General features: G+C 40.8%; 1 protein-coding gene across 7 annotated transcripts in view; it reads left to right on the top strand.

The window, feature by feature from the left end:
* The window catches only part of mbl (muscleblind), a 122,759-nt gene that overhangs the window by 102,980 nt on the left and 5,980 nt on the right, over nt 1-13,799 (top strand). For 4 of the 7 annotated variants that reach the window (XR_011107518.1, XR_011107517.1, XM_068765372.1 and 1 more), the window contains 3 exons: nt 10,754-10,921; nt 11,796-11,945; nt 12,293-12,472. Coding sequence is in view for 4 of the 7 variants with exons in the window: in XM_068765372.1 (XP_068621473.1) it covers nt 10,754-10,921; nt 11,796-11,945; nt 12,293-12,472 (498 nt within the window). In the remaining 3 variants the exon portion in view is untranslated. The remainder of the gene's footprint in view (nt 1-10,753; nt 10,922-11,795; nt 11,946-12,292; nt 12,473-13,799) is intronic. The other 3 variants (XR_011107519.1, XM_068765374.1, XM_068765373.1) reach the window with 2 other exon arrangements.

Below are 13,799 nucleotides of genomic sequence, written 5' to 3'. Positions count from 1 at the left end.
AATAAAGTACCGATAATATAGTAAGAAATGGCGTTTTCAAAATTCGGATTACTACATATAATATTACTGTTTACAATCTCTACAAACTCAGTTAAACCAGAAGTTATTGGTCTAGCATTCCAACAGTTTCAGTGTGAAGAGTTTTCCCTTATATTTTACCGTTTATTAGAGTTCCTTTTACTTTTATTTAAAATATTGAAAAAGTGCTCAAGGGCTAACGTACATTTCTACCTTTTTTGATTTATTTACAATATTATTTCGATTAAAAATTTTCGATAAAAGGCCTAAATATATATAGTATTTAAATAAGCAGATTTATTCTCATATTCTTTCGCACAAACTGTATATCAAAGTAATAGTTCAATGATGATAATTGCTAAAAAGAAGGGGGGTTGGCTTCGGCGGGCGAAGGGGGTGCAGGGTGGTCGCGTGCTTGATGTATGCGCCGCCGCCGCGACGCCAGACCCGACGGCGCCGCTCTGCCGGCCCACAATGCAGATATCGTGCATTCGCTACCGCCTCGCTATTTCTCTAAACTTACTTCCATAATAAATTCGATAAAGGTACACTAGTAATATATTTTATGGGTAATTGTGTATGATATTACAATTCACTCCCGTGTAGTGTCTTTAAATTAGTTTATAATAAATTTAAGTTCATAAAACAAACTTGAAAGCAAAACTTGATATGCTGTGAAGGATTATTGATAGAGCTTGTGATTAAAGTGCTCTAAAAATCCATAAAAAAACGCGTCCGAGTTTTTTGAAGGCAGATCAGGGCGTGTTTGGAACCCTTTGAAAGCTTTAACTTGAAGTATGAATTATATAGGAGTTCAATAAAATTCTAGTTGCTATCAAATTGGACTCCTTTGGCATTCTTCTCATGACATACACAAGTGGTTACTTAAAATGATCCTTTATGAATAATAATATGACCCTTCTAAATGAAATCCTTGAAGCAATTTTAAATTTTTCCCAGAAAATTTACGCTGGATAAAGTGTGTGATAATATTTTTTTTAAATAATCTTTAGGGATGACTTTGATTTTTTTTAAATTGACATTAAAAGTTTTAAAGTGTCGTTTCTAGCCAAGCTCTTCTCGATAAAATCAACATTTCCAATCTCGCAGTAGTATGTGGAGATAAAAATATATAAATGTACATTGTACAATATCTTGACCTTTCTTTGCTTAGCAAAGCCTATTGAATAGAACAAATATTTGTTTAATTGTTTCAATGACTCACCTTTAGCGCGACCCATTTTTAAATTAATGTACTGAATAATTAATATTTCACTTTGTTTTCGCTTCAATGCTTAAGTTATAAATATAACCGTTTAACCGATAACTAAGAGCAGTATTGTTACAGCAATTTTTTTCACTTTAAAACATTTTCTAGAATAATAAGCATTACTTATTATACCAAAGTAAATAAACGTCCTCTAAACCCAGAACCGTAAATGGTAGAATATTCATACAACTTACTTGTTGTGCAGTAATTAATTCCCAGTTTACATTATCACTTAAAAATCTCTTACCGTGTGAACTGGTTTTTAAAAGAACATTTTTTTGTTTAATAGACTGTTCAAATTGATTACACGACAGTGTATTGTAAACCTGTATAAAGCAGCCAAAAGAATTACAAACTTTATGAATATTAAAAGATAGGTATAACATGCTTATCATTATTTCTAGTGTGTGTGTACCTTATGTACTACGTTATTTTCTGTTTTGTTTTATGCATATAGGGACAATTGTTTTCTGACGATATATTTATCTGTGTGTGCGTACGTGAATATTACAAGGTACAAGGTTATCGGAGACCCGCGAGGATCATTAAGAGCGGACTGCGTAGATCGACTGGCGCGTAATATTTTTGAAATCAGCCGCGCCAGTGGACGCCTTTGATTGATGCTCCGCGTAATGACGCGGGAAACTATTTCCTTCACATTTCCTCCACTCGATAAAACATCGAATATGCTTGCTTATTTATGTTTCCGCATCAGTTTATTTGAGGCTTTGTCAATGCGGCCCGCTATGCTGACTAAACATGAAGGACCGTCATTTGTCAAGATTATCGCATTTTGTGGATTGAGATATGAAAAGCTTATGTGGATTGAGGTATTGTTTTGAATACTTGCCTTTTTCTTGCGGATTCCTCCTTTTGTGCGCTCGTTTTCTCTGTTTCTTCTCTGTTCAATGTTTAGTGTTAAGCGCGTGTAAGTATATGTAACTTATTTTGTTTGTACTCTTTAGGGAAATTATTCTTTATAATCTGAAACAGTGGTTCCAAAATGTACGTACGTACGGCCTTCGATAGTCCCATGACGGGTACGTGAAAATTATATTTATAATGGCAGAAATAATGAGATGAAACATTTTTTTACATAAAGATCATAATGGTATAATGCATTTTGAAGTTTAAAATGGATGACGAACCAGAAATTATTTTAAGAACATACAAGAATAATAGAATAAATAAAATATTCATAGTAATGTTTTGATCTAACTATTTAAAATACAATATTGAAAATACTTAAGGTCCATATTGAGAGACACGAAACATAATTTTTTTCATTATTTTAAAGAGTAGATATGGAGTTATATAAGACGATACTCATAACAGGTTTGGTGCCACCGCTGAGGTTCAAAGGACAAGCACTGAAATAGATTATTACGAACTTCATGCACTTCTTTATATTCCACATTGCTTTTATAGAATTAAAGATTTTAGTTTACGTGTTTCTGTAGTCTTCTAAAATAGCGTAAAGAAAGAACATGTTGTGGGTAGAGGCCCCTATATATTTTTTCTTTATGGAATGTAGAGTCATTAAATCTTTCGCAATTGCTGGCACTTTAGTAATGCTGACATAATGTGTATAAGCAATATATTAATAAAAATAAAAAAAGAAGTCCTTATAAAGGGAATGAAAAAAAGGCTTTTAAAACACGTGTGTACTGTCTAAAATATAATTATAACACGAAACTTGTGGATGAAGGTTTGTCGCCGAGAGACAATTACCGTATTCCACCATCAATAAAAGTGCACTCAGGCGGCGCTTACACCGGAGAAAGCCCACGTCGCATATAAAGCTAATGTGGACGTATAAAGATTTAAATGGCGGGCGGCGCGGTCAGCTCGCCGCGCCCGCTGGCACTCTGGTCCCGCCCGCACCGTTTCGTGCCATCTTGTCAACTAGCCAATTTCTCTGAAATGTCCACACCTCACCCAAGCATCATGTTTATGTATATGTACCGTATCAGTTTCTAGTCTTAATAAGTCGTCTGATATTGACGAGCACAATGCGCATTCGTCCTGGATTCTACTTTCAAAACTGGCTCCGCTTCTTAGAGGGTCGCGAACTTGTTACGATTTAGCTTATTTAGCTATCAGAATTTTACTCGTCAATAACAAATAAAGGCATTTATTATTAACTTAGCTCAAAACGAATACAGGAAATATATTGTAACAGTACCAACAATGGAAACCCCCTGCTTAGTTACATACTACAGTACAGCTTAACCCGTACTGCAGCGCTCATTTTCAAGAAGTTACACAGATATTTTAATTTGTATTTTTATATAATTTTAATGAAACTTCCTTACAGAAATTTGCTTTACATAGGTTTAATTACAGCAAGATTTGAACTAATACATAGGTTTCTACAACATGATTAGTTTTAGTATACAAAATTTTGGACACATTTGAATTGCGCGTTATCACAAACAATGAAAAAATAATCAAAATTTGTTGTTACCGTTTGGATACGATTCCGGCTAACCGCAACAACTAAGCTTTAGTTCGTGCTGGAATTGTTCACGACCGTCAAATCATGAATTCATAGATAAGTTAAGCTAAAGGCACTTATAAATTATCATAATCTTAAGACTCGATTGAGTTCAGCATTAAGATATCCAATAGATTAATTATTCCTTACTGCTCTGCTGTCATTACCTCATGTTCGAATATATTTAAATATACTTAAATTTATCTATAATATATTGTAATTTTAATGCTATGTGAATCCTAAGTTTTCAATACCTCACCATATAATGTGAAAAGTAATAATAGTATAGCGTGAAAGCAAACATTTGGCGCTATTAATCTGGCAACACTGCTATATCGAGGTTCTAGGGGCGGCACATTTATTTTATGTGCCGGCAATGTTACATACGCCATAAAAGTCGTTAGGACGACGTAACGTCTCGCCAGCGTCTTGCCTGCTTTAATTATAGCTATTGGCGCCGCGGCCCCACTTCCTCCACTTTAACACGATGCAATAACATCGCGACACCTAATGTACTCGCCGCGCTCTAAACTACCCCTATTGCGAACACTCGTGGAAATGATATTTCGGTGCCTTTGTTCATTGAACCCCTTGCTGACTGGACTGTGGCCAAACTTACGCTGTTAAACACAATAATAAGTCTTCAACGAGTTTCTAATAACTTAAAATGCAAATTCCTCGCAGAGTTACGTACTTTCTGTTAAATCAAAAGTAAAATACCATATAGCTTATGTTACGAAAGTTTTAAACTGTAACTTTAAAATTGAAGTCTATCGTCTTGAGATTAACACAAAGCGAACTAACTTTTGTCTTACGTCGTAAATCATCGTAGTAATAACTCGGCTCTGTTAAGAAATTTGATTTATGTGAACATGTTAAGTAAGTTTTCAAAATTAAGCAACTGGTAGTGTGCGGTGTTGGAGTTAACGTACGTTCACATTTACAGGACTTTTTACTTCTCTAACAGTTTAGTATTTGGACAGATAACAGCTGCAGCTGAGCAAAAGGTTTACGTGATTTTATTATTAAGTAATGAGGCAGCAGCAGCACGCAGGCGGCACCTGAGGGTCGACCCGGGACGTAGATGGAAATTTATCACGCCCGCCGGAGCTGAGACTACAAGTTCGCGCATTAAACGAGTCCGGGACATTAGCCGCCTGCAAGATGCCGCCCGAGATCATAATTAACTGCCGCCCAATTTATCGGTCCGACCCGCACCCGAAAACTCCCCTTAAACTTCTCTTATCGCACCAACTAAAGGCTCTTTATTTTGTAGTTCGTTTTGCTTGGCAGTTATCGCCTTTCTTTTTAGTATATTTTCATTTTTGCTTATATAATTACTGACATTTAAATTGTGTTCAGAGCTATTATTATGGCATGTATAATATAACATTCAGGATTTGTTATGGGGCACTCAAATCGGCCAGTTCAGAGGCAGAGCTCGATATTCATCTCATCGTTTCCTATTAACTCGGAACACAAAGACAAAGACACCGTTACGGGAACGTCCTAGAAACGCTTGTCGATCTCTCAACTCTTATTGTTTGCAACTATAACAGATACCCGGTGTCGAAAGTCCAAAAAATACTTTATTTCTAAACTTAAGCGAACGTGTTTCGCAAATAGACGTACGAACGAGTAGAAGTATATGAGTCGGAAGGAGGCGTTACGGTGCTCCGTCGATCTGCTTACACTAATTACTGCATCGGGCTAGCTAAACCGGTTAGCAGGCTGCCGATGACGTCGCTTCAGACACTTTGCAATGCGCTTCCTTTCCTAATGACGCTTATCTTGCTTCTCAGACCGACTTCCATGTAACCTTTTAATACATATAAATAAGGCTAGGTATTGCAGACGGTCTAATTTAATAATATTCTGAAGTCGTCTTAATAAATTCGTTGATCGATTCCGTTGATGCGGTAATTCTGAGTTGAAGACATATCAAAGTTTTTAGACTTCACAAAGCGCGGGAAGCGAAGTTGTAATTTGTATACAGTTTATTCTTCCCAACCAAAATTCACTAGTAGTCATAGATGAAAAAATATAGCAAATTAATGTAAAATTCTAGAAAATACCAAAGATAGTTCACTAGTTTATTTAGGCATGATTGTTAAATTGTCTCCTATAAATAAGGCGTGCCGAGATTTTGTATGTCTGGTGCTTGCCGAGTCCGTGCCTTTCCTTAGCGTGTCTTGGCGCCTTAGTAAAACAGGCAATTTACGCGAGCCTATAAGTAACAAGATTCATTAAGGCTGTTACAAAGTGGCGCGGGCGTTCTTAAAGCGAATGGCCCTCGAGCTTGCAGCTTTCATAATGGCCGTACGAGCCGGCCGAGGCGCCGTGCGCAATTTAATGAAACACCTGGAGAGGTCGTACCTGCTTCCGTTGCATTAATCTCGCAGCCGCGGGGCCTCCGCGCTCCCGCCGCTTTATTACCTCCCAAAAACACTGACCTTGTCATCCACTGCTAGTTACGAGCATCTCTCAACATTTCAATATATTTCACTCAGCTTATCAAAATAAAACAGTGATATATCATAGATCTTAAGTATTATTCATGCTTTGGTTTTTTTTAACATTAATTATATTTTCGGTTCCGTGCACTAGCTGAGCAAAACGACAAGAAAAGAATATAATTTTATGTTCTATAACTTGCTGATTCAATTTGGGATACATAGATTACTGATGTTTGAAACAAATTTCTACTACAAGCATACATACGCGCCATCATACTTCATGAGAAATATGAGAACGGACGTTTATGAAGGAAAAAGATTGTATGTCTCGAGATTAGCGTTTAAAAGTGGGCAACTAATATTAAAGCCGGGATAAACAACGGCTGACCGGCCGGCGGCGGCTACGGCAAAAGTGGCCGAGATAACTCCGCGCACGGGATGCATATTTTAACGTTAAGCTACGGCACCGCGGCGCAAACTTGTTGGGAACTTTAGCAGAGTGAATAATTCTTACTTTGAGTCTTCTTTAAAAGTGTGTTTTTGTGCTTGAGTGGGCTTCATTGTTCTCTGGGAAAACAATAAATATAATTATGATTATAGCTGTCAAAATGAGGCTTAAAGGCAGCGACGACATAATAAACACGCGTTATTTAGCGCATAGAGATGAATAAAAAAAGCGGCGACGAACGCAAGACGTAAACACAAGCCCCTCTCGCGTGACGGCTCATTAGCCACTCCCCTGCTCTTCTATAAATCATTTTAAATTCAAATTCTACTTACTTTCAGAATTGACTTTACTTACCTAATTCCCTTTCCAGCCGCAAAATTTGGCAAATTAGATTTTACGTTTCCCTCGTTTTGAATTGTCACAAAAATTATTTGCGGCGTCCGGAATCGTACAGAGCTGGTAATCGGGTTTATTGCTTCTGTTGTTTAGTTGAAGACTTACGTTTTCTTTCTGCCTCAAGTCAAATTGATAAAAAAACTAAAATAAATATATTTTTATTTGAGGAAGCAACCTTACTTATTTGAGTCCGCCAGCGAAATTTCAAAATAAATACTAACAAAAATATTTTGCACCACAACAGAAAATTTTTAATTTGTAATCGAAAGAAAGAAGAGCGAATATATAAAAAAAATAATAAAAGTTTGTTAAGAAAAATCAAAAATAGTATCCACATACCTCAGACAAATAGATGGTATACATAGTGTCTAAGCTTATTTATACACAGGTGGGAGAGTTGGCACATCTCACCGGCCGATTCTATTCCTGTCCCCATTTGACATCATGAACATTTTTGGCAGCCGCATACGCGCGTACAAGTGGGTTCGGAGTGCGGCGTGAGCGTGTCATTCATCGAATCATTCGCCCATTGTTTTCCTCGTGCGTCGATTTGTCCGGCGCGTGGGGGGTCGGCCAATAGTAAAATAGTTGAGCGCGACGCGCGTGCTTGCCCGCCACGCTCTGTCGGCGGCGTGTCGCCAATATATCAGTTGTGATCGATAGATCGATTAGCCACTGACATGCCACTCTCGACATCTGTTCTTTATATCCTATTTAATTCACAGACTTTCTGATGTTCGAGCTACAATTTAATTACGTCGTCTACGAGAGATAACGAAATGCTGTAGACAAACGAGTGTCCCGCACGAGTATTGATTGATTAATCAAGGACAATGTTTTCTGTTGCTCTCATTTATTCGTGGATTAAAATTAGATATTCACGTAAGTTGTCCACTCTGGTAGCGAACGACGATAAATAGCAGCAAGGACGGTGACGCGTGGCGATGGTCGAGCTGAAGGCTCGAGGATCATTTGATATACGCATTACAGTTGCCGCCTTACTTAACTCAATGAGTCATATTCACTGCTGTCCATTGACGTTTGCGTTCACAGATTTCGCTTTTACCGGCTGTAATCCGGCACTACTTGCGCTAGCTTCACTATACACTATACTTCAAGTCTTCAAACCTTATAAGAAATAGGTGGTTGCAAGAAACTTTTGTGTTGCAAGTGTGCATTGTTGCGTGATGAAGGACACGGATAGGGAAGCGCGCTCGGTTCGCTCGTCTCGCTCGCTATCACAAAAATGTTATTAGTTTTGGCCGGTTATTGCCCACCCGACGCCACTAAACCCTCTGAACTCCCTTCAATATTTGCAAACTTCTCTCCCTTATAGTTTTTTTCAATAGTGGAATGATGTCACTTATTTCATTCTTGTTAAAGTAGGTTATTTCTGCCTAAAATAATTCGACATAATAGAAAATAATCTACTTGTCTTTATTACGCCTATACAAGTACTCTGGTCTGTATTTATACGGCATATAATAATTATTAAAAATGGTAGGCACAAACACTTCAAAACATGTACACAGCCATTCGAAATGTCTCTAACCTAATCACTTAAAATGTAGATTAAACTAGAATGGATGCACATGCATTTGGCGCACATGCGAACGGACAGAAGTGATCGGATAGCAATTAATGTGATAATGCGCGCGGAGGGCGGGCGGCAGGGCGGGCAGCCGGCCATCCGTCTCAGGCGATGAGGCCATTTGTATCCGCGTGGGCATCCGTCACGCTAATCGCCGTGTACCTGCATGCGCTCGATATCCGTTACTGGGACAAAATGTTACGTGCGACGTGCCTTTAGTAATGAGTCCGTTTGTAAAATGAACATGCCTCTTTAATCTGTACGCTCGCCGCGGAACACCCCGCCGAGCTCGATCTGCCGCCTAATACCGTATATGAACTTTATATTGAATAGTGCTCACATTTTCAGTTCAAAATCTATTGCCAGTTATCTTAAATAACAATTTTTAGTTTAATACTACAGTTGAAGCAGTGGCTTGCATCAACTAAAAAATTATTATTTTTGGAGGTGTCGAAAAGTCGAACATTTTTTGTCTAACCTTCTACTTGTATAAAAACGTTCTACTAGAAGAAACCTTTGGTTATACTTGTTATTGCAATTAAGAAACTTTAACAATCATATTTGCTACCAGATTTTGTAACATCACGTTAGAATTTAATTTATTCGAAGTAAAAACGAGAAGCGAGTAATACTTTAAATATAGTTTGTGCGCGTGAGTGGGCGTCAGTACGTGGGCAGAGCTGACCCGCTAGTGTTGCGTATTTAACGCTCTATCTTTTAGCGACCAAAGTAAAAATCTCGTTCCCGAAGACGGCCCGCAATAGACCCCCGTGAACCGCAAACTTAGTAATTGTCGTACGGCGGCGCCGACAAATGGTAGTTTGATAAACCGAACCAAGTTATCATAGTTACGATTCAAACGTGATCACCCATTCAAGTTACACAAACGGTCGCTAGAAATCGAAACTCGGTTAAAGTAGACGGCGCAGAGTAACAGGAAATAATAACTTTATCCCAAACTTAGCGGAGAGGACCGTCCAACTAACATTATGCCTGGCAGTAACAAGTTAATCTAAATGCAACCGACGACTTCCACTACAGTTGCACCACGCATCGCTAAAGTTTAATAACGGGCAAAATTTTGAGCGCCTGCATATGATTCCATCGAGTAGAGTCCGCGGAGCTCGGCCTCTGTGATTATATCCCGCTGCCCTCTTCACTCTTTTAACAAATTTTAAAGTAGAACATTAATAAATTAAGACATGTTTCGTTAATGTTGAATGAAAATATTCTCTGATATCTAGGTCACTGTTATCGACTTCAATCCATACCTACACAAGGAAAATAAATTAGCAATTCACATTAAAGCTTAGGCCAACACGAACCTTATCGTCGGCTGAGTTGCTATCTCGAATTTTAAATATATAATAATTATCTTTTTGCATCTATTTCATTTTCTCTTTTATAACAGAATACGATGCGAAGGCTCCGCTATGCGGCGATAAAACGCCCGCGAAGCCCTTCCCGTCACGTAGTGCGACAGTTAATTACGCGAATGTAAATAAATCATCATAGACGGGTGCGGCGGAGGAGGGTTTCGATTCCGAGAAGCAATTATCTCTCGCCTCATTGACGACAAAAATAATCGGACTCGCGCTCGTGTCGCCTCTAGACGTCCCAAATCATTTGACATCACTAAAGATTCAATTATACACAAAACATGTGTGTTATATACGAGTATAAAGCTAAATGTTATATACACGGTGTGTATACTATATTTATTGATTTTTAAGTTCGCTAATTAAGCCTATCTTCCTTGATTTTTGTTTTTTATAGAATTATAGGCGTTTTTATAAAAACAATTCATTTGTATCTTTGACGATGGCAAAGTTTACTTTCTCCTTTACACTTAAAAACTAGTTGTGATGAGTTAAGTAGGCACAGATGCGGATTGATGTCACTCAGAATATCGCCAAAGTTTCCAATAACAAGAGATTTTAATCTACGCTATCAGAAAAGTTACCATGTCACCAGTCGATGTAAAAATGTAAGCACCGCAATGAAAAAGCTTACACATAAAGTACACACGTATATGGATTAATTAAAATATTCATTAGTCTCTTTCTCCTGATTCCAGGGGCGGTGTAACCGCGAGAAGCCGCCTTGCAAGTACTTCCACCCGCCGCAGCACCTTAAGGATCAGCTGCTCATCAACGGCCGGAACCACCTGGCGCTGAAGAACGCCCTGATGCAGCAGATGGGCCTGACACCGGGCCAGGTGCTGCCTGGTCAAGTGCCAGCCGTGGTTAGTGCCGCCACTTTATCCCTAATCTCACTAAATAAACGCTTTGAGCGATCGGTCTTCAATAGGTACGTACTCTGCACGCAACACGCTGCTTTCGGTGTACTCGCTACCCTGTACCTTTTAAGCGTTTCTATCTTAATATAAACACGTAGAATTTTTAAAGCATCCCGTTTAAGTTGTGCCTTGCCAGATCTTAAAGCATAGCTAATGGTAGTGCAATTGAAATTTTAATTGCCTGGGTGATGTTGTCTTTACAGAGTAAATTGACTCGATAACATTGAGAAGTGTTCTTGGAAACTTAATGATGTACCCACATGTGGAAAGTTAATGATGATTTACTTTCTTCGAAGTGATACAACTGCTCTCGCATAAAGTTTTACCGCTTTAATTTAAACTTTTGCCGCGAGTAGTGGCATTGCTAAACAAAATGAAACTTAGACGAATAAATGTAATCGCTGGATCTGTTAATTATTTTACTGCACTTAAATGCGTGGTATAGATGTATATACGTATATCTATATTATGTAAAATATCCATCGGGCACAACTTAAACTCCGCCACCGACGGCCGATCGCTCTCCACGGCTTGAGCATGTTCATATAATTTTTTTAAAGTGGCATGACTACTCCGAAATTACTCACATTTGTATGAACTGGGTATAAGTGGTAATGCAAATTTAATCACTGAAACGTTGTACTCCTCACTGTTCTCACCCTCGCTAAGATTGCGGCCCGGCGCACCTCCCGCCCCGTGACGCGGGCGCGCGGGTGCAATAGTATTGCAACGGTACTGCGTTAGTAGCACGAGGAGGAGAGGCCCGCTCGGGCGGCGGTCCTCGCACGATGAGTAGCGTGTTGTGTGGTTGTGTGTCGAGGTGGGCGGCGTGGGCGGCGCTGGTGCGGCTGCGGGCCACCTCGCCGCGCTGGACCCCATCAGTCTCGCCTTGCTCGCCCCGCAGGTAACAGCCGCCGAGCGCCTCGCATCGCCGCCGGCTACCTCGCGCCACCTTCCCGTTTATCACTCTGTACGTCGCATTTACTCAAATATTTCAACTACCTCGTCCGTTCCTTTATCCATATCTTTGCGGTGGCCGGTGGGTAGCTAGACGAAGAGAGAACCGTATGCTTCATTTACCTACCTAATGTTTCGAAACTCTAACAGTGCATGCTAATGCTTATCTTGGCTAACGTAAATTCACAATCAACTAACACTGTATTGTAAGGCGAGTCACTGGGGTAATGGTTGCTTTTGTAGTATTTTATTGACATTTTGAGCTTGCATTAGGTTATTGAAATTATAATGTTGCATAGAAAGCATCCACAGAGTCTGTCGGTATGCTATTTGCTGAGACGGTTGTGTGTGATTGTGCAGGCGACGTCGCCGTACCTGTCCGGTGTGCCGGGCGTGGGGTCGACGTACGCGCAGTACTATGCGCCGCAGCTGGTGCCGGCCGTGCTGGGCCACGACCCGGCAGCCGCCGCCGCCTCGCCGCTTGGCGTCATGCAGCAACCTGTGCTGCAGCAGAAGCTGCCGCGCACCGACCGCCTCGAGGTAATCACCGCTCCGCACTACATATACAGATATACACATTCAAACTCTTGTCGCCATCTACCCGAGTAGCGCTTGTCTGATGTGGCCACGTGTGCGAGGGACCGACAAATTTAGCAACATTCAGAACCTCGTATATTTTAGAAGTAATGTCATTAACGCAGGAAGGACATTAGTTTCGATTGTTTCAAAATGTTGTCGGTCTCCTCTTGTAACTCCGGCTAAGAAGCCCTTGTCCGTCCCGCGTGTGCGCGTGCGCTTCACGAGCAGCACTCGCTTACCCCCGCGTGCGTCGACACCCACTGGTGCTGCGCACTCTGCTGCCATTCGTTCCACATCCATCTGCCCCAATTTTCAATATTCAATTTGATATTTGATGTTAAATCAGTTCTGCGGCATAAATTGTAACCAATTGAAATTTCGATTTGCATCAACAGTGTGGTGTCTAAGCTTAATATCCGATAACCAAGTAGTCCCCAACCATTATTATGGTACAATTTTAAAGGGAAGAAACGTTGCCAAAGTACAGATATATGCGACGGATGCGTTAATTAATTAAAAACAAAGTTCTAATGAAATTTCAAGCGGCGTCCGGTAGAGATCGAATATATTACTGACACAAAGTTCACATTGTAAAGTATCCCAAAGTTCATTTACCTTGCAATTTATTAACCTGCTAAGATGTAGAATAGTAGTCAAACAAACCGAATGGGTGTAAATAGTACATTAGGCGCGAATCCCAAAGCGAGTGAAGGTAGAGTGAGAGTAGGCGCGGCGCATTGGGAATGGGTCGCGGCGACGGTGTGGCGGCGGCATCGTTGCGGTCTCGGTGCGGGCGTGGTGTGAGGCGTGTGTGGTGGTGCAGGTGTGCCGGGAGTTCCAGCGCGGCGCGTGCAAGCGCGCCGAGTCCGAGTGTCGCTTCGCGCATCCGCCGCCGCCCGTGGCTGCGCGCGAGGACGGCTGTGTCACGGTGTGCATGGACGCCGTCAAGGGCCGCTGCGTCCGAGACCCCTGCCGCTATTTCCACCCTCCCCTGCACCTGCAGGCGCACCTTAAGGCGCAGGCGCGCGGCGCGGTACGCCACCTGGCTGCACGCTCTCGCCTCGCTCGCTCGCTCGCCGCTTCTCTATTTGCGCATAGGCTCGGCCGCCGTGACGCCGCTTCTGTTCGCAGAGCTTCTTCTGTTCCGTTCGTTCGGCCGCGGCCTCTACTTGCGCGCCACGCTTCCGTCGCACTCACGCTTCACTTTTAATTTTTTATCTTTCGCATAATATCACCTTACGCCGAGCTTTAGGTGTATTCTGTGCATCTATTACATCGTTATTGTTTC

The sequence above is a fragment of the Battus philenor genome, unplaced genomic scaffold, assembly GCF_028537555.1.
Source record: "Battus philenor isolate CCGP_79_NKW_IND1 unplaced genomic scaffold, ilBatPhil1.0.hap1 SCAF_2, whole genome shotgun sequence".
NCBI classification, from domain to species: Eukaryota; Metazoa; Arthropoda; class Insecta; order Lepidoptera; family Papilionidae; genus Battus; species Battus philenor.
The sequence above is the reverse complement of the archived record's forward strand: the minus strand, read 5'-3'. Positions and strand labels throughout refer to the sequence as shown.